At 45.1% G+C, this 20,765-nt stretch overlaps 1 protein-coding gene across 1 annotated transcript in view; it reads left to right on the forward strand.

Annotated features, from left to right (window-relative positions):
- Positions 1–401: 401 nt before the first annotated feature.
- The window catches only part of LOC123486592 (ABC transporter G family member 20-like), a 52,408-nt gene continuing 32,044 nt past the window's right edge, over positions 402–20,765 (forward strand). The window contains exons 1-6 of the mRNA XM_045217957.1: positions 402–521; positions 9,115–9,266; positions 10,283–10,442; positions 15,930–16,084; positions 18,944–19,051; positions 20,180–20,273. Coding sequence (XP_045073892.1) covers positions 9,130–9,266; positions 10,283–10,442; positions 15,930–16,084; positions 18,944–19,051; positions 20,180–20,273 — 654 coding nt within the window. The 5' untranslated portion in view covers positions 402–521; positions 9,115–9,129. The remainder of the gene's footprint in view (positions 522–9,114; positions 9,267–10,282; positions 10,443–15,929; positions 16,085–18,943; positions 19,052–20,179; positions 20,274–20,765) is intronic.

Genomic DNA, 20,765 nt, shown 5'->3' on the forward strand with positions numbered 1-20,765 from the left:
TCCTGCAGTAACAGGAAATGTGAATTATTATGCAGATTTTAATTAATGGACTTTTTTTGTAGGAGTTGATACATTTTTCGTTAGGGCAAATCAAATATGATATTTTAAACTGGAAATTAAAAACGTTAGAAGCCTTTTTAAACCTCGAATACACTACAACATTCTCAGCAACAAAAGTGTGATCGATTTAAGATCCTACATCTGTAGCTGCTCCTGTTCTGTAATTTAGTAGTAGGTTAACAGGTGCGTTCATTCCGGAGCGAGAGGCCTGCATGCATTCAGTCTGAATAATGCCACTTGTCCCGTCTCCAGACCCAACCTGTTCTACCGCTTCACAATAGAATGTAGCCCAAATACACCCTGATGTCAGCTGATCTTCACACAAGGTTTAGTTCTGTTGGTTCATGTTTTCACACAGTAGGCTAGGCACACTCACACTCATTGCTACAGTGCTATAGGCCATGTTGTTGCTCTCCATCTTATAGACTTCAGCTTCTTCTTGAGTAGAGGAACTTTTTCAGGTGAGTCCCTGTTGCAGTTTGGGACCAGTGTTTTCCTAGTTGGCTAAATTACACAGCTGGTGTTTTCTGTATTTGCTTTTCTGTGGTTGTCTCTTTCAAAGATTGGCTAACCGCATGGTACCGTATCAGTGCATATCTGAAATGATAACGATGAATCGATATGTCACTTGTCAGATTCAGCAAGTGTAGCCTGGCTCTTCCAACTTTTTTCCACCGAGGTCTGAAGGGCTGCACTTCAAATTGGTTATATTTACTCGCTGTCAAAATGTGCAATGGTCTTTTCTGGAGTTTTCTATGGTCCCTGACTGTCCAGCTTTTGTTTTGATGACTGTTAGCAAGCTGGGTTATAAATGTAGTCTATTATCATTTCTACACAGTTTTGATTTGGTTTTAGACATATCAAATCAAATTGAATCTGTTATATGCGCTGAATACAACAGGTGTAGACTTTACTGTGAAATGCTTACTTACAAGCCCTTTCCCAACAATGCTGAGTTACAAAGTAAGACCGTTTGGAAATAAAAATAGAACACAATTAATAACAATAACAGCTATATATATATATATAGCTATATACAAGGAGTACCGGTACAGAGTCAATGTGCAGGGGTACGAAGCAGTTGAGTTAATATGTACATATGTATTAAAAAATATATATATTACTCAAACCACCAGCGGGCCGGATTGAATTGGCTAAAGGGCCGGACTTGGCCCGCAGGCCGCATGTTTAACACCCCTGAACTGGGTGCTTTACTAAGTATTGTAACATTTCCTTGTTGTATGAATCAAATGAATATTATTCTGGATTCTATTTGGCTATTGCTTCTTTTATGGAGCTTCTTTAACTGGAAATGGTATTTTAATTTGTTAATATCAAGTATTTCAAAGAGTGTTTGCTGTCTGCAATTTGATTAATAAAATATTGAATTTAAATGTGTTCTTCACACCTAAAGATAAGAACCCCTGTCCGAAATTATTTTGCAGTGAATGAATGCTCTCTGTCTGTGTATTGTCATGAATCTTGCCCTGGAGGCAGATCTGCAGAGTGGCCACCAGCTGCCACAGCCACGAAGTCATTAAATCAGATTTTAAACCTAACCTTATCCCTAATCTTACCACACTGTTGACCCTAATGCCTAACCCTAACCTTAAATTAAGACCAAAAAGCACATATTTTTATTTTTATGAATTTTTATGATATAGCCAATTTTGACTTGCAGCTGAACTATCTAGCGGAAATCGCTCAGTTCTGTTACCAGGGCAACTATTTATGACAATAAACATCAACCTGCGCCAGATGGGCCCTCAATTTCAAGGCTGGTGTAGCAGTTAACAGTGGCTGCTGTACATACTGTATACACCACCCCAGCATGGGTAACAGTGGCTGCTGTACATATACACCACCCCAGCATGGGTAACAGTGGCTGCTGTACATACTGTATACACCACCCCAGCATGGGTAACAGTGGCTGCTGTACATACTGTATACACCACCCCAGCATGGGTAACAGTGGCTGCTGTACATATACACCACCCCAGCATGGGTAACAGTGGCTGCTGTACATACTGTATACACCACCCCAGCATGGGTAACAGTGGCTGCTGTACATATACACCACCCCAGCATGGGTAACAGTGGCTGCTGTACATACTGTATACACCACCACAGCATGGGTAACAATGGCTGCTGTACATACTGTATACACCACCCCAGCATGGGTAACAGTGGCTGCTGTACATATACACCACCCCAGCATGGGTAACAGTGGCTGCTGTACATACTGTATACACCACCCCAGCATGGGTAACAGTGGCTGCTGTACATATACACCACCCCAGCATGGGTAACAGTGGCTGCTGTACATACTGTATACACCACCCCAGCATGGTACCAATCTGGACCCCACTGCTATTCTGCATCTTTATCCCCCTGTTGTTAACTACTATTGCTGTCTTAATAAAGTGACAATCATGGGGGATATATAAATATATATATATATATATATATATATATATATATATTGTGATGTCACGAGAGGCTGTGTCCTGGAGGGACGTTACATCCCCCTGAGGTGGCTGCAAACCCAGACAGCTATGGCTCCATCTGCTGGTATGGTCGGGAACTCCACCCCTCTATGGCCAATCTTCCCACGCAGCTGAAACAAATGAGGAGCTGATGAGCTGAAGGTTTTGGGAAGGGAAGAGACACAGTCTCCATGCTGGGCTCTCTGGAGGACAAGAGTGCTGCACGTCCACTTCCATGAGGAATATAAGGATTTGGAGATACTTACCTGTGGGAAATACTCACCTTTGGATATATGCACCTGTGGAAATACGTGAGAGACATTTGGAAGGACTTTTTGCTGGGTTGGCCACTAGCTGCAACGTGGACTACAGTAAGGCTGGGGAAAAGTTATCTGAGCAAGTGAGAATTATGATTTTGGATGTGGAAGAGACATCCCTGAACTGTTAACCCTTAAAGAGCCACAAGAGAACAGAATTTGGTTATATTTTCGTTAATTTCCCAAGACCTATAATAAAATCCTTGTTTTGTTTGAACCTTGTCTCCTTGCACTACTTGAGCAATCCCGCTGAAAGCTGTGTAGCCTCTCGTGACGTCACAGATGGTGGAGAATACGGGCACGCTCAAGCGTTAATAGTGCATGTCAGAGGAGGATACCGAAGGTTTGATCACCCAGTTTTCCAAGTTGGCCGTAGGCTCCCCACCGACTGAAATGGAGGACATATTGAAAGCCCTTGTTGCTGGCCAGCAAGCCCAGATGCAAGCAAACGTGGCTCTCTTGGAGGAGCAAAAGAAAGCCAACCTTCTGAAGGCAGAGGAATTGCAGTTGCAGAGACAGAGGGTTGTCCAAAATACCCGCCCAATAAAGGCAAGTGACTTTATATCTAAGATGGGAGCTACCGATGACATTGAGGCATACCTGCATGCATTTGAGGCCACGGCCACTAGGGAAGCCTGGCCCAAGCAACAGTGGGTTGGTCTGTTAGCCCCCTTTCTAACCGGGGAATCGCTGAATGCTGTCCGGGACCTGGGCCCTGACCAGGTTACTGACTATGATGCCCTGAAGTCTGAGATCCTCAGCAGATATGGACTCACAAAGTTTGGTATGGCCCAGCGCTTTCACAGCTGGACCTTCCAACCAGACCAACCTCCTCGGGCGCAGATGCATGAACTTGTCCGAATCGCAAGGAAATGGCTGGATCCGCAGAGGAATACAGCAGCGGCGGTGGTGGAGGCCGTTGTGGTGGATCGTTACCTCACGCGCCCTGCCTTATGAGGCAAAACGGTTCATCAGTCAACAGGCCTTGACCACGGCTGATCTGACCGTGGAAGCGGTGGAAAAGTACCAGGCCACAGCGGAGATGCTGAATGCTTCCCGAAAAGACCCCAGGAGGGCGGCCCCACCACAAATGGGAAGAACCCGTCCAAAGGACCCCAAGGTCTCGAACCCAGCCACGTCAGGACTTATCCCGGCTCCAGGGGGAGCCAGAAACCAGGCGGGTCCAAGAAGAGTACACCAGGAGGGGGGAAACTCGACAGTGTTACCGGTGTGGGGAGATGGGACATATCTCCTGGCAGTGTGGGAAACCAGCCGATGAACCTATGCCCACTGCGGAGTCCTCCAGCTCAGCACCCACACACCGTTTTGCCTCGCTCTTGGGAGTCGTAGATGGCGGCCCAGATCGACCCCCCACCTGCCCGGTAACTGTGAATCACCATGATGTGGAGGCCTTACTGGATTCTGGTAGCCGGGCCACCCTGGTGCGTAAGGATTTGGTGGGCCCAACGTGTCTGACCCCGGGGAAAGTCCTCCCAGTTTCCTGTGTCCATGGGGACACCAGAGAATACCCCATTACTGAACTTACAATGACCAGCACACGGGGAACCATACACACGACGGCGGGGGGTGGTTGATTCCCTCCCCGTCCCTGTCCTAATTGGACGAGACTGCCCAGCCTTTTACCCACTCTGGAGAGAGTCTCAGGAGAGGATAACCCGAGTACCTCGGAAACGGAGAGGCAAGACTCATCCTGGGAAGGCTCCGGTGCAATCCTCCGAATTACTCACTCCCGCCCGGGCTCTGATAGGGATGGCAGGTGCCCAGACCGACACAGAGACGGAGCTACAGAATCTGGACAAAGAACTGTCTGGTCTGAAGGGGACCGCTGAGAGGTATCGTTTGTTAAAGCAACAGTTAGACATGAAGACAGAAGAGTTAGATATCCTCCAGGCTAAACTCCAACAGAGCTCCTTCCATAAGCAACAGGAGGAGCTGGAGAGGCTGCGCAGGACCATCGAGGAGTGTGAGGAGACCCTGCGCAGTAGTAAGGAGGTCCAGAAGAAGGCAGAGGAGAAGTACAAGGTGTTGGAGAACAAGATGAAGAATGCGGAGGCAGAGAGAGAGAAGGAACTGAAAGCTGCTCAACAGAAGCTAAACTCTGCTAAAACCAAGGCTGATGCGTTCAGTAAGAAACTCAAGGAGAGACAACAGGAGGCTGAGTCCCTGGTCCTAGAGTTGGAGGAGTTGAAGAGAGAGCAGTCTGGCAAGCACCACGGCAATGCGGACGCCCTCTCCCGGCGTGATGCCTTCTTCGCTGCCTTTACCCCGACGAGGACGTCGGTCCCGAGGAGGGGGATGTGTGATGTCACGAGAGGCTGTGTCCTGGAGGGACGTTACATCCCCCTGAGGTGGCTGCAAACCCAGACAGCTATGGCTCCATCTGCTGGTATGGTCGGGAACTCCACCCCTCTATGGCCAATCTTCCCACGCAGCTGAAACAAATGAGGAGCTGATGAGCTGAAGGTTTTGGGAAGGGAAGAGACACAGTCTCCATGCTGGGCTCTCTGGAGGACAAGAGTGCTGCGTGGGAAGATTGATCCATGAGGAATATAAGGATTTGGAGATACTTACCTGTGGGAAATACTCACCTTTGGATATATGCACCTGTGGAAATACGTGAGAGACATTTGGAAGGACTTTTTGCTGGGTTGGCCACTAGCTGCAACGTGGACTACAGTAAGGCTGGGGAAAAGTTATCTGAGCAAGTGAGAATTATGATTTTGGATGTGGAAGAGACATCCCTGAACTGTTAACCCTTAAAGAGCCACAAGAGAACAGAATTTGGTTATATTTTCGTTAATTTCCCAAGACCTATAATAAAATCCTTGTTTTGTTTGAACCTTGTCTCCTTGCACTACTTGAGCAATCCCGCTGAAAGCTGTGTAGCCTCTCGTGACGTCACAATATATATATATATATATGTATGTATATATACAGTGAGGGAAAAAAGTATTTGATCCCCTGCTGATTTTGTACGTTTCCCCACTGACAAAGAAATTATCAGTCTATAATTTTAATGGTAGGTTTATTAAAACAGTGAGAGACAGAATAACAACAAAAAAATCCAGAAAAACGCATGTCAAAAATGTTATAAATTGATTTGCATTTTAATGAAGGAAATAAGTATTTGACCCCCTCTCAATCTGAAAGATTTCTGGCTCCCAGGTGTCTTTTATACAGGTAACGAGCTGAGATTAGGAGCACACTCTTAAATGGAGTGCTCCTAATCTCAGTTTGTTACCTGTATAAAAGACACCTGTCCACAGAAGCAATCAATCAATCAGATTCCAAACTCTCCACCATGGCCAAGCCAAAGAGCTCTCCAAGGATGTCAGGGACAAGATTGTAGACCTACACAAGGCTGGAATGGGCTACAAGACCATCGCCAAGCAGCTTGGTGAGAAGGTGACAACAGTTGGTGCGATTATTCGCAAATGGAAGAAACACAAAATAACTGTCAATCTCCCTCGGCCTGGGGCTCCATGCAAGATCTCACCTCGTGGAGTTGCAATGATCATGAGAACGGTGAGGAATCATCCCAGAACTACACGGGAGGATCTTGTCAATGATCTCAAGGCAGCTGGGACCATAGTCACCAAGAAAACAATTGGTAACACACTACGCCGTGAAGGACTGAAATCCTGCAGCACCCGCAAGGCCCCCTGCTCAAGAAAGCACATATACAGGGCCGTCTGAAGTTTGCCAATGAACATCTGAATGATTCAGAGGAGAACTGGGTGAAAGTGTTGTGGTCAGATGAGACCAAAATCGAGCTCTTTGGCATCAACTCAACTCGCCGTGTTTGGAGGAGGAGGAATGCTGCCTATGACCCCAAGAACACCATCCCCACCGTCAAACATGGAGGTAGAAACATTATGCTTTGGGGGTGTTTTTCTGCTAAGGGGACAGGACAACTTCACTGAATCAAAGGGACGATGGACGGGGCCATGTACCGTCAAATCTTGGGTGAGAACCTCCTTCCCTCAGCCAGGGCATTGAAAATGGGTTGTGGATGGGTATTCCAGCATGACAATGACCCAAAACACACGGCCAAGGCAACAAAGGAGTGGCTCAAGAAGAAGCATATTAAGGTCCTGGAGTGGCCTAGCCAGTCTCCAGACCTTAATCCCATAGAAAATCTGTGGAGGAAGCTGAAGGTTCGAGTTGCCAAACGTCAGCCTCGAAACCTCAATGACTTGGAGAAGATCTGCAAAGAGGACTGGGACAAAATCCCTCTTGAGATGTGTGCAAACCTGGTGGCCAACTACAAGAAACGTCTGACCTCTGTGATTGCCAACAAGGGTTTTGCCACCAAGTACTAAGTCATGTTTTGCAGAGGGGTCAAATACTTATTTCCCTAATTAAAATGTAAATCAATTTATAACATTTTTGACATGCGTTTTTCTGGATTGTTTTGTTGTTATTCTGTCTCTCGCTGTTCAAATAAACCTACCATTAAAATTATAGACTGATCATGTATTTGTCAGTGGGCAAACAGACAAAATCAGCAGGGGATCAAATACTTTTTTCCCTCATTGTATATATATATACAGTGGGGAGAACAAGTATTTGATACACTGCCGATTTTGCAGGTTTTCCTACTTACAAAGCATGTAGAGGTCTGTAATTTTTTATCATAGGTACACTTCAACTGTGAGAGACAGAATCTAAAACAAAAATCCAGAAAATCACATTGTATGATTTTTAAGTAATTAATTTGCATTTTATTGCATGACATAAGTATTTGATACATCAGAAAAGCAGAACTTAATATTTGGTACAGAAACCTTTGTTTGCAATTACAGAGATCATACGTTTCCTGTAGGTCTTGACCAGGTTTGCACACACTGCAGCAGGGATGTTGGCCCACTCCTCCATACAGACCTTCTCCAGATCCTTCAGGTTTCGGGGCTGTCACTGGGCAATACGGACTTTCAGCTCCCTCCAAAGATTTTCTATTGGGTTCAGGTCTGGAGACTGGCTAGGCCACTCCAGGACATTGAGATGCTTCTTACGGAGCCACTCCTTAGTTGCCCTGGCTGTGTGTTTCAGGTCGTTGTCATGCTGGAAGACCCAGCCACGACCCATCTTCAATGCTCTTACTGAGGGAAGGAGGTTGTTGGCCAAGATCTCGCGATACATGGCCCCATCCATCCTCCCCTCAATACAGTGCAGTCATCCTGTCCCCTTTGCAGAAAAGCATCCCCAAAGAATGATGTTTCCACCTCCATGCTTCACGGTTGGGATGGTGTTCTTGGGGTTGTACTCATCCTTCTTCTTCCTCCAAAAACGGCGAGTGGAGTTTAGACCAAAAAGCTATATTTTTGTCTCATCAGACCACATTACCTTCTCCCATTCCTCCTCTGGATCATCCAGATGGTCATTGGCAAACTTCAGATGGGCCTGGACATGTGCTGGCTTGAGCAGGGAGACCTTGCGTGCGCTGCAGGATTTTAATCCATGACGGCGTAGTGTATTACTAATGGTTTTCTTTGAGACTGTGGTCCCAGCTCTCTTCAGGTCATTGACTAGGTCCTGCCGTGTAGTTCTGGGCTGATCCCTCACCTTCCTCATGATCATTGATGCCCCACGAGGTGAGATCTTGCATGGAGCCCCAGACCGAGGGTGATTGACCGTCATCTTGAACTTCTTCCATTTTCTAATAATTGCGCCAACAGTGGTTGCCTTCTCACCAAGCTGCTTGCCTATTGTCCTGTAGCCCATCCCAGCCTTGTGCAGGTCTACAATTATATCCCTGATGTCCTTACACAGCTCTCTGGTCTTGGCCATTGTGGAGAGGTTGGAGTCTGTTTGATTGAGTGTGTGGACAGGTGTCTTTTATACAGGTAACGAGTTCAAACAGGTGCAGTTAATACAGATAATGAGTGGAGAACAGGAGGGCTTCTTAAAGAAAAACTAACAGGTCTGTGAGAGCCGGAATTCTTACTGGTTGGTAGGTGATCAAATACTTATGTCATGCAATAAAATGCAAATTAATTACTTAAAAATCATACAATGTGATTTTCTGGATTTTTGTTTTAGATTCCATCTCTCACAGTTGAAGTGTACCTATAATAAAAATGACAGACCTCTACATGCTTTGTAAGTAGGAAAACCTGCAAAATCGGCAGTGTATCAAATACTTGTTCTCCCCACTGTATATATATATTTATTATTATTATTCTAAGATATTATTTTTTACATTTGTTAGTTTTTTCTTCTTCTTCCAGTGGGCGGAGGGAAGGATGAAGGCAGAGCAGGAAGCTCCTCCCCCCTCCCCGGGACTGGAGGGTTCGGCGATCCGGTGTCGGGAAGTGTGTCGGTCGTACGGGAAACTCAAAGTCCTGAGTAACCTCAACTTGACCGTGAAACAGGGATACATGTGAGTAAATAACACTGACACTACAAAAAAATTCACGCTTAATGTCCAAATCATCTATAAGTAAGTTAATTGAGTGACACTATTACGTTTTAGATACTTTATGATACCTTTGACTTGCATTGGATTTGTGCCACAAATGCTAAAAAGTTAGCATTTGAAACGATGGCCAGGTAAACAAAACCAAAAGCATGGATTGGTCCATAGACTGCTTACAGGGCAAGGAACAAGGCCGGATTACCAAACGGGCACGCAGGGCACGTGCCCCGGGGCCCCCGTTTTGTTTATAGCAAAATGTGTAGAATTGCAGGAAATTAGCTTTTAAACTGTAAAGTTCTCTCTCAGCCTCATTGCAAAAAGTGTAGAATTGCAGGAAATGAGCTTTAAAACAGCAAAATGTTCTGTTAGCCTCATGACAAAATGTGTAGAATAGCATTATATAATTGCACATTTGTTCAACACAAAATGTGTTGAAATCCAGGAAGTTAGCTGTTTTCCAGGACCCCAAATGCGGTAGTCCGGCCCTGCTAAGGAAACCGATATATTTTTTTTGTAATTTGGGTCTATCTCTTTAAAGCCTAATGATAATCTATACCTTTAAACAAGTACACAAGCACATAATTGCATTCTTGCGTTGCGCACTTGCGTATGGTATAAATTAGGCTTCACTTGGATTTTCACGTGAATCATGCATTGATGTCATTGGAAGTTTTAATGCGAGTTACAATTAGGATTCAGACCATACTGAGTAATAAAGGTAGCAATGCTATCATACTATAGTACAGGGGTATTCAACAATTACCCTACGAGGTCCGGAGCCTGCTGGTTTTCTGTTCTACCTAATAAATAATTGCACACACCTGGTGTCACAGGTCTAAATCAGTCCCTGACTTGAGGGGATCAATGAGAAACTTGCTTTGAGGTCCAGAGTTGAGTTTGAGGGCTATAGTAGATATCTATGGTTTAGCGCTTATGTGAAAAAATAAATACCCAAAATGCTCTTCTCGCTTATCTTGCAGCTACGGCCTGCTGGGTCCGAGTGGGTGTGGAAAGACCACACTGTTGAAATGCATTCTGGGAACACTGAAGATCTCCCGAGGGCACATCAGCGTGTTGGGGAAGCCACCCGCATTTCCTGGTCACCAGGTCCCTGGGAGGATGGTGGGGTACATGCCACAGGTAAACTGTTACCTTATAGGAACACTACATACCACAGGTAAACTGTTACCTAATAAGAACACTACATACCACAGGTAAACTGTTACCTTATAGGAACACTACATACCACAGGTAAACTGTTACCTTATAGGAACACTACATACCACAGGTAAACTGTTACCTTATAGGAACACTACATACCACAGGTAAACTGTTACCTTATAGGAACACTACATACCACAGGTAAACTGTTACCTTATAGGAACACTACATGCCACAGGTAAACTGTTACCTTATAGGAACACTACATACCACAGGTAAACTGTTACCTTATAGGAACACTACATACCACAGGTAAACTGTTACCTTATAGGAACACTACATACCACAGGTAAACTGTTACCTTATAGGAACACTACATACCACAGGTAAACTGTTACCTTATAGGAACACTACATACCACAGGTAAACTGTTACCTTATAGGAACACTACATGCCACAGGTAAACTGTTACCTTATAGGAACACTACATACCACAGGTAAACTGTTACCTTATAGGAACACTACATACCACAGGTAAACTGTTACCTTATAGGAACACTACATACCACAGGTAAACTGTTACCTTATAGGAACACTACATGCCACAGGTAAACTGTTACCTTATAGGAACACTACATACCACAGGTAAACTGTTACCTTATAGGAACACTACATGCCACAGGTAAACTGTTACCTTATAGGAACACTACATACCACAGGTAAACTGTTACCTTATAGGAACACTACATACCACAGGTAAACTGTTACCTTATAGGAACACTACATGCCACAGGTAAACTGTTACCTTATAGGAACACTACATACCACAGGTAAACTGTTACCTTATAGGAACACTACATACCACAGGTAAACTGTTACCTTATAGGAACACTACATACCACAGGTAAACTGTTACCTTATAGGAACACTACATACCACAGGTAAACTGTTACCTTATAGGAACACTACATACCACAGGTAAACTGTTACCTTATAGGAACACTACATACCACAGGTAAACTGTTACCTTATAGGAACACTACATACCACAGGTAAACTGTTACCTTATAGGAACACTACATACCACAGGTAAACTGTTACCTTATAGGAACACTACTACCTTATAGGAACACTACATGCCACAGGTAAACTGTTGCCTTATAGGAACACTACATACCACATGTAAACTGTTACCTTATAGGAACACTACATACCACAGGTAAACTGTTACCTTATAGGAACACTACATACCACAGGTAAACTGTTACCTTATAGGAACACTACATACCACAGGTAAACTGTTACCTTATAGGAAGACTACATACCACAGGTAAACAGTAGAACATACTCCACAGTATGTCCGTATTCACAAAGCATCTTACTCGTGTTTAAGGGAGATGTATGTACAGATGAGCTCCTTACCTCCTCACCTCCTTACCTCCTCACCTCCTTTCCTCCTCACCTCCTTACCTCCTCAGCAGCTGCAGGAAACACACAGATACAGCCAGACTCAGCCTGTCGACAGGTGTGGCACAGATACAGTAGAAGAAGGAGACAGATACAGTAGAAGAAGGAGCCAGATACAGTAGAAGAAGGAGCCAGATACAGTAGAAGAAGGAGGCAGATACAGTAGAAGAAGGAGCCAGATACAGTAGAAGAAGGAGCCAGATACAGTAGAAGAAGGAGCCAGATACAGTAGAAGAAGGAGCCAGATACAGTAGAAGAAGGAGACAGATACAGTAGAAGAAGGAGCCAGATACAGTAGAAGAAGGAGCCAGATACAGTAGAAGAAGGAGGCAGATACAGTAGAAGAAGGAGCCAGATACAGTAGAAGAAGGAGACAGATACAGTAGAAGAAGGAGCCAGATACAGTAGAAGAATTAGCCAGATACAGTAGAAGAAGGAGCCAGATACAGTAGAAGAAGGAGCCAGATACAGTAGAAGAAGGAGCCAGATACAGTAGAAGAAGGAGCCAGATACAGTAGAAGAAGGAGACAGATACAGTAGAAGAAGGAGACAGATACAGTAGAAGAAGGAGCCAGATACAGTAGAAGAAGGAGACAGATACAGTAGAAGAAGGAGACAGATACAGTAGAAGAAGGAGAGAGATACAGTAGAAGAAGGAGACAGATACAGTAGAAGAAGGAGCCAGATACAGTAGAAGAAGGAGCCAGATACAGTAGAAGAAGGAGCCAGATACAGTAGAAGAAGGAGCCAGATACAGTAGAAGAAGGAGCCAGATACAGTAGAAGAAGGAGACAGATACAGTAGAAGAAGGAGACAGATACAGTAGAAGGAGACAGATACAGTAGAAGAAGGAGACAGATACAGTAGAAGAAGGAGAGAGATACAGTAGTAGAAGGAGAGAGATACAGTAGAAGAAGGAGAGAGATACAGTAGAAGAAGGAGCCAGATACAGTAGAAGAAGGAGACAGATACAGTAGAAGAAGGAGCCAGATACAGTAGAAGAATTAGCCAGATACAGTAGAAGAAGGAGCCAGATAAAGTAGAAGAAGGAGCCAGATACAGTAGAAGAAGGAGCCAGATACAGTAGAAGAAGGAGCCAGATACAGTAGAAGAAGGAGACAGATACAGTAGAAGAAGGAGACAGATACAGTAGAAGAAGGAGACAGATTGAGTAGAAGAAGGAGCCAGATACAGTAGAAGAACGAGACAGATACAGTAGAAGAAGGAGACAGATGCAGTAGAAGAAGGAGACAGATACAGTAGAAGAAGGAGAAAGATACAGTAGAAGAAGGAGCCAGATACAGTAGAAGAAGGAGCCAGATACAGTAGAAGAAGGAGCCAGATACAGTAGAAGAAGGAGACAGATACAGTAGAAGAAGGAGACAGATACAGTAGAAGAAGGAGACAGATACAGTAGAAGAAGGAGACAGATACAGTAGAAGAAGGAGACAGATACAGTAGAAGAAGGAGATAGATACAGTAGAAGAAGGAGCCAGATGTCTCAACGGATGTATAAATCTGAAGCATCCGTTTAGAACTTCTTCTCACCACCAAATTTGGTGATGAGAGGAAGTCCAGTGGCAGGAAGTGGGAGATGGAACTAGATGAAACTTGGCCGACATTCTGCTAATTTCTCATCGATGAAACATGCGATCTCAATACAGTTTTCTGTTCTCAAAACTAGAATCGGTTACGAACAGAGGACTATATTTTTAGGTTTGACCCTTGCTAAAAGTTTTTTTAAAATTGCGTTGTTTAGGAGTTCAAGGGCGAATTGAGATATGCAGAACGCCATGGTAACTAGATTAGATGTGTATTTTCACCCGCTAGCCAATCAGTTACTTAGGAATGGAGTCATAGCCAGGGGATACTTGGGACGTCCCTACCCCATTGAAGGTTAGGTAAGGGTTATGGTTAAGGTTAGGGTAAGGATAGGGGTTAAGGTTATGGTAGGGGTTAAGATTAAGGTTAAAGGGACATAAAAAACTTGGACATCCCGAGTGGTGTAGGGCACTGCATCGCAGTGCTAGAGGCGTCACTACAGACCCTGGTTCAATCCCAGGCTGTGACCCATGAGGTGGCGCACAATTGGCCCAGTGTCGTCCAGGCCGTTAGGGTAGGGTTTGGCCGGCCGGGATGTCCTTGATCCATCGCGCTCTAGCGACTCCTTGTGGCGGGTGAATGCGCGCTGACTCTTGTCGCCAGTTGTACGGTGTTTCCTCCGACACATTGGTGCGGCTGGCTTCCGGGTTAAGCGAGCAGTGTGTCAAAAAGCAGTGCTGCTTGGCGGGGTCGTGTTTCGGAGGACGCATGGCTCTCGACCTTCGCCTCTCCCGAGTCCGTACGGGAGTTGCAGCAATGGGACAAGACTGTAACTACCAATTGGATATCACAAAATTGGGGAGAAAAAGGGATAACAAGTACAACAACAAACATTAAAAAAATAAAAATAAAAATAAAGTCTCCTTCATATTCATCATCTCCAGCACCACCCCAACATCAACATCTCTGAAAATGGCGCGTTTCTATGTTTTGTAGAAAAGCTGACGATGAAATCATCAGTGTGCATCATCTGATTTTAGCCAATTATGAGCAGGCATTGCCTACTAATTAGGGTAGGGTTTAGGGTAGGGGTTAGGGTTTAGGGTAGGGGTTAGGGTTTAGGGTAGGGGTTAGGGTTTAGGTTAGGGTTTAGGGTAGGGGTTAGGGTTTAGGTTAGGGTTAGGGTTTAGGGTAGGGGTTATGTTTAGGGTAGGGGTTAGGGTTTAGGGTAGGGGTTAAGGTTAAGGTTATGGTTTAGGGTTAGGTTTAGGGTTTAGGGTAGGGGTTAGGGTTAGGGTTTAGGGTAGGGGTTAGGGTTAGGGTTTAGGGTAGGGGTTAGGGTTAGGGTTTAGGATAGGGGTTAGGGTTTAGGTTAGGGTTAGGGTAGGGGTTAGGGTTTAGGGTAGGGGTTAGGGTTAGGGTTTAGGATAGGGGTTAGGGTTTAGGGTAGGGGTTAGGGTTAGGGTAGGGGTTAGGGGTTAGGGTTTAGGGTAGGGGTTACGGTTACGGTTTAGGTTAGGGGTTAGGGTAAAGGTTTAGGGTAGGGGTTAGGGTTTAGGGTAGGGTTAGGGTTTAGGGTAGAGGTTAGGGTAGGGGTTAGGTTTAGGGTTAGGGTTTAGGGTAGGGGTTAAGGTTAGGGTTATGGTTTAGGGTAGAGGTTAGGGTTACGGTTACATTTTAGGGTAGGGGGTAGGGTTTAGGGTAGAGGTTAGGGTTAGGGTTTAGGGTAGGGGTTAGCGTTAGGGTTTAGGGTAGGGGTTAGGGTTACGGTTTAGGGTAGGGGTTAGGGTTTAGGGTAGGGGTTAGCGTTAAGGTTTAGGGTAGGGGTTAGGGTTACGGTTTAGGGTAGAGGTTAGGGTAGGGGTTAGGGTTTAGGGTATGGGTTAGGGTTTAGGGTAGGGGTTAGGGTAGGGGTTGGGGTTAGGGTTTAGGGTAGAGGTTAGGGTTTAGGGTTTAGGGTAGGGGTTAGCGTTAGGGTTTAGGGTAGGGGTTAGGGTTAGGGTTATGGTTTAGGGTAGGGGTTAGGGTTAGGGTTAGGGTTAGGGTAGGGGTTAGGGTTTAGGGTAGGGGTTAAGGTTAGGGTTTAGGGTATGGGGTTAAGGTTAGGGTTTAGGGTAGGGGTTAAGGTTAAGGTTAGGGTTATGGTTTAGGGTAGGGATGTCCCAAGGAGCCCAGATAGCACTGACCCTTCCCCTATGGTACAGAAGAGGTATCTCGTGTTACTGGCCTGCTGTACTAGACTCCTAACTTTGGCCGGGCATGAGACTCTCCTTTTCATTTAAATGAAACCTGGGCATAAGCAGCACAACTCCACGAGAGGTTCACGCTGCTCAGCGTAAAATTACGTTCTGGTTCTATTTCCAAGATTTCAACTAACAGCTCATAGCCGAACACTTGATTAACACAACACACCAAAACACAACACACACCATGACATAACATTGTGTTCTCCTTTAGGACCTGGCGTTGTACAATGAATTTTCTATCAGTGACACCCTGACGTTCTTCGGCCGGATCCACGGCCTGTCAACTATGGACACCCAGGCACGCATGGACTTCCTGGTGGACTTCCTGGACCTACCTCACAACAGCAGCCTGGTTGGAAAACTCAGGTAACTAGGGTTGCAAAATTCCAGTAGCTTTCCCCAAATTCCCAGGATTTCCAGAAACCTTTCGGAGCATTATTAACCCGATGCCCTTTTATTAGGGATCAGGTCCTAAGGAGCTGTAATAAATCATACCTCCATGCTATCTCCCTTACAACCCTGCATATACAGCATGGTGGTTCCACTAAATAACTGCCTTTTGCGTCCCTTTGATATTTAGATTTTAAGTAGAAAATGTGCACCAATATTGAATTTGAAAAGCCTGTGATATGAAATGAAGTGTCCTCTAATATAGACCGCATGGAGATTTCAAGAAATCATTTTTAATATGAATAAAAGCATACTAAAGTGACAAAATTCTGAATTGTTCCGTCAATCCTGTGTCACTTCTAGGAAGATTTTAACGCACTTAACCCCAACATTTCTCCAAGTGTCACCATCATTGTAAAGCCCTAGTTAAGTTGTTGCTTTGACAAAGTAATTTCTGAAGATTATTATTTATTTCATGTGATAAGTGACCCCTCATTTTAAGGTCAACCCTGTTTCGTGAACTGACCTCTTTTAATATGGTGAAACGATTCCTTTTAAAATATTATTTTCAAAATAATCATTGAACATCTAATAGTCAAATCATAGAGTAAAAGCAGGGGAGCTGTTTTGACTCTTTTTAGCCATTTTCTGGTGTTTTGTGGTGGGAAACGGCATGGCAGCAAGACTTTGGGGTGACCATCGATCATTGTGAATGGGAAGCTATTCCCACTAATGCCCCCCGAAAATAATGAGATTCCATAAATAAATTACAAACTACACCTGTTGTCACAAGTAAATATGCCCCTGCATATTTAGGGCGGCAGGTAGCTTAGTGGGTAAGAGCATTGTGCCAGTAACCGAAAGGTCGCTAGTTCTAATCCCCGAGCCAACTAGGTGAAAAATCTGTCGATGTGCCCTTGAGCAAGGCACTTAACCCTAATTGCTCCTGTAAGTCGCTCTGGATAAGAGCGTCTGCTAAATGACTAAAAAAAAATAAAAAATAAAAAATAAAAAAAATATTCTGGGGAATGTCCCAAATATAAGCAGCACTTGGTACTTATGCACATCTCTTCTGATACTGTCCTGTAGTTCATGATTTAGGGAAAGGGACATGTCAAACATTTTGGGCTCTCCAGTGGGTCTTCATCTCCTCCCCCTGTGCCTAGACTGTCTGAGTCCCAAATGGCACCACATCCCCTATATAGTGCACTACTTTTGACCAGTGGTGCACTATATAGGGAATAGGGTGCCATCTGGGACTCATTATATCCCATTGTGATCTAGGGGGAAAAGTAGACTACAACCAAGATAGATAGAAAGAGAAGGAAACCGTTTCCCCCTGAGTGAGTTTCCGTTTGTGTGTCACAGGCTTCTGTCATGTAAAAATGCTGTGGAGTCAGCCCGCCCTGTCTGAAACTAAGTAGGTCAATGCCAAAAAGAAGGCTCCCTCACTGCCATCAAAACAACTCCTCAATGATCGCTTATTACTCTTAGATGTAAAAGTAAGACTACACAGCAAATTGGCCAGTGTTACCTAGCGTTGATTTTTCAGTGTAACATTTCTAGTGTTTGATTCAGGAGTTAAATTAACACTCAGTGGTGTTAAATAATCCCCAGTGTTGGTGTTAATAACCAGAGTTGCTGAAATGGTTGTTGGAGTTTATTGCTTTAGGTAGTCTGATATTTTGGTCTTCCCAACCCTGGCAGTCATTCACAACGCAGGGGGGGAATCCCAATAGGAATGACACATCACAGCATAATGTGACTTGTAGGCCTGATGTGGCCTGTAAACCATGAGTTTCAGATCACTGTATTAGGGTAAAATTAGGTGCTCAAAATAAGGCCTTAGGAAACGTGTATTGTATTGTCTTAAAGGGATACTTCAGGATTTTGGCAATGAGGCCCTTTACGTTTTTTTATGTCTCTGTGTCCAGTATGAAGGAAGTTAGAGGTAGTTTCGCGAGCCACTAGCGTTAGCACAATGACTGGAAGTCTATGGGTATCTGCTAGCATTGCCAAAATCCTGAAGTATCCCTTTAAATTATTTGTATGTAATGATAACATATTCACTTAGGACAGGGATGGGCAACTGGTGGCCCATGGGCCGTCTGTGGCCCCACTCTTTTAAAGGCCCTCGGATTAAAAAAAACTGGGGGGAGGGGGGACTCAGTCGGGGTCTCAACTTACTATTGCGAGGTAGAATACACAAGGTGCCATTTAGACATGTGGTTGAGGATCAACAGTTTTTCTGTTGTTATGTCAGTCACTGATAGTCACTCAGTTAGCCCATGTCAGCTGACCATTTTAGATTGGTAAGTTAGTCTAGCGGCCATGTGATGAGGTGTGAATGACGGAGTCAGGCGCAGGAGGTAAAAACACAAAAATCCAGAGTTTATTCAGTGTACATGAATAAAGTGCAGTAAGCGTCAAAACGAAACTAGCACAAGGGAAAAATCCACCTTGGCTACATACAAGGAAAGAGTAGCTCAACCGAGCTACTCACTCTCACAATGAACAATCACTCACAAAGGACAAGGGGGCAGAGGGAACACTTATACACAGACTAATGAGGGAATGAGTACCAGGTGTGTGTGATTGACAAGACAAGACAAGACAAATGGAGTGATGATAAATGGAGCGGTAGTGGCTAGTAAGTCGGTGACGACGAACGCCGAAACCTGGCCGAGCAAGGAGGAGGGGCAGCCTCGGCTGAATTTGTGACAGGCCAGCTATCTAAACTTGTAGTAATCAAGGCCGGCCCCCCCATTGATTTTGTAAGTCAGTCTCACTCAGATATCATATAAAAAACTGCAAACATTTCTCTCCACCCTACAGCGGAGGACAGAAACGGAGGGTGTCTCTAGGAGCAGCCTTACTTCAAAACCCCCAGTTATTGATTCTGGATGAACCCACAGTCGGGGTGGACCCTGTGCTGAGAGCCAAGTATGTATTGACCACACACACACACACACACACACACACACACACACACATCCAACCAAAGCCAAACTGTGAAAACCCAACTATTGTACCCAACCTCATGCCTTCAAAGACCAGCCTCACACCTTTCTCTGAAGAGCCATGCCGCCTCCTGTTCACACCTTTCTCTGAAGAGCCATGCCGCCTCCTGTTCACACCTTTCTCTGAAGAGCCATGCCGCCTCCTGTTCACACCTTTCTCTGAAGAGCCATGCCGCCTCCTGTTCACACCTTTCTCTGAAGAGCCATGCCGCCTCCTGTTCACACCTTTCTCTGAAGAGCCATGCCGCCTCCTGTTCACACCTTTCTCTGAAGAGCCATGCCGCCTCCTGTTACCCTAAAACACAAGTAAACCTGCACTCCTGGGAACATATTCACAAAGTGTCTCAGAGTAGGAGTGCTGATCTAGGAGCAGATCCCCCCTGATCTAGGAGCAGATCCCCCCTGATCTAGGATCAGATCCCCCCTGATCTAGGATCAGATCCCCCCTGATCTAGGAGCAGATCCCCCCCTCTTATTCTTTATGATTTAAAAGGCTAAACAGATCCCAGACCAGCACACCAAAGCAGTGTTTCCCAGGTAATCCCAGGCAGGTCGTAAGGGTAAGACTGCATCCCAAATGGCACCCTATTCCCTATGTGGTGAACTACTTTTGACCGGGGCCCATAGGGTGACCTTTTGGGACACCGACTAAGACATTGTTATGGTGGTAATCAAATCATATCTGCACAAAGTTAGTTTATTCTTTGTGTGATGCTGAAAGGTGGTTCACTGAACCGCACTCATGTGATGAGTAACCTTGCCTGACACCTCAAGACCTGCGTTAGCTTCCCAAGCTAATGCCTAGGCTTTAGCTCAATGGGATATGCAGTCTTGTGGTACGCAGATGATCACATTTGCACACTCTCTCTCTGTATCTCTTCTGCTCGAGGTACAGTACGACATTGTCCCAAACAGCACCCCATTTCCTGTATAGTGCAATACTTTTGACCAGAGCCCTGGTTAAAAAAGTGCACTTTATAGGGAATAGGGTGCCATTTGGGACGCCCAATAGGATGTTGCCCTTAAACTGAGTTGTGTCATGTCCCTGTAGGATCTGGCAGCATCTAGTAGATATTGTGAAAACTGGAAAAGTGTCGGTCGTCATCACCACTCACTACATAGAGGAGGCCAGGCAAGCCAATGTGGTAAGACACACACACTCTATATATATATAGACAACTACCTGCTGACAGACAACGACCTGCTGACAGACAACGACCTGCTGACAGACAACGACCTGCTGACAGACAACGACCTACTGACAGACAACGACCTGCTGACAGACAACGACCTGCTGACAGACAACGACCTGCTGACAGACAACGACCTGCTGACAGACAACGACCTGCTGACAGACAACGACCTGCTGACAGACAACTACCTACTGACAGACAACGACCTGCTGACAGACAACTACCTACTGACAGACAACTACCTGCTGACAGACAACGACCTGCTGACAGACAACTACCTGCTGACAGACAACAACCTACTGACAGACAACTACCTGCTGACAGACAACGACCTACTGACAGACAACTACCTGCTGACAGACAACGACCTGCTGACAGACAACGACCTGCTGACAGACAACGACCTGCTGACAGACAACGACCTGCTGACAGACAACGACCTGC

This window comes from Coregonus clupeaformis, unplaced genomic scaffold (assembly GCF_020615455.1).
Source record: "Coregonus clupeaformis isolate EN_2021a unplaced genomic scaffold, ASM2061545v1 scaf1288, whole genome shotgun sequence".
Taxonomy (NCBI): domain Eukaryota; kingdom Metazoa; phylum Chordata; class Actinopteri; order Salmoniformes; family Salmonidae; genus Coregonus; species Coregonus clupeaformis.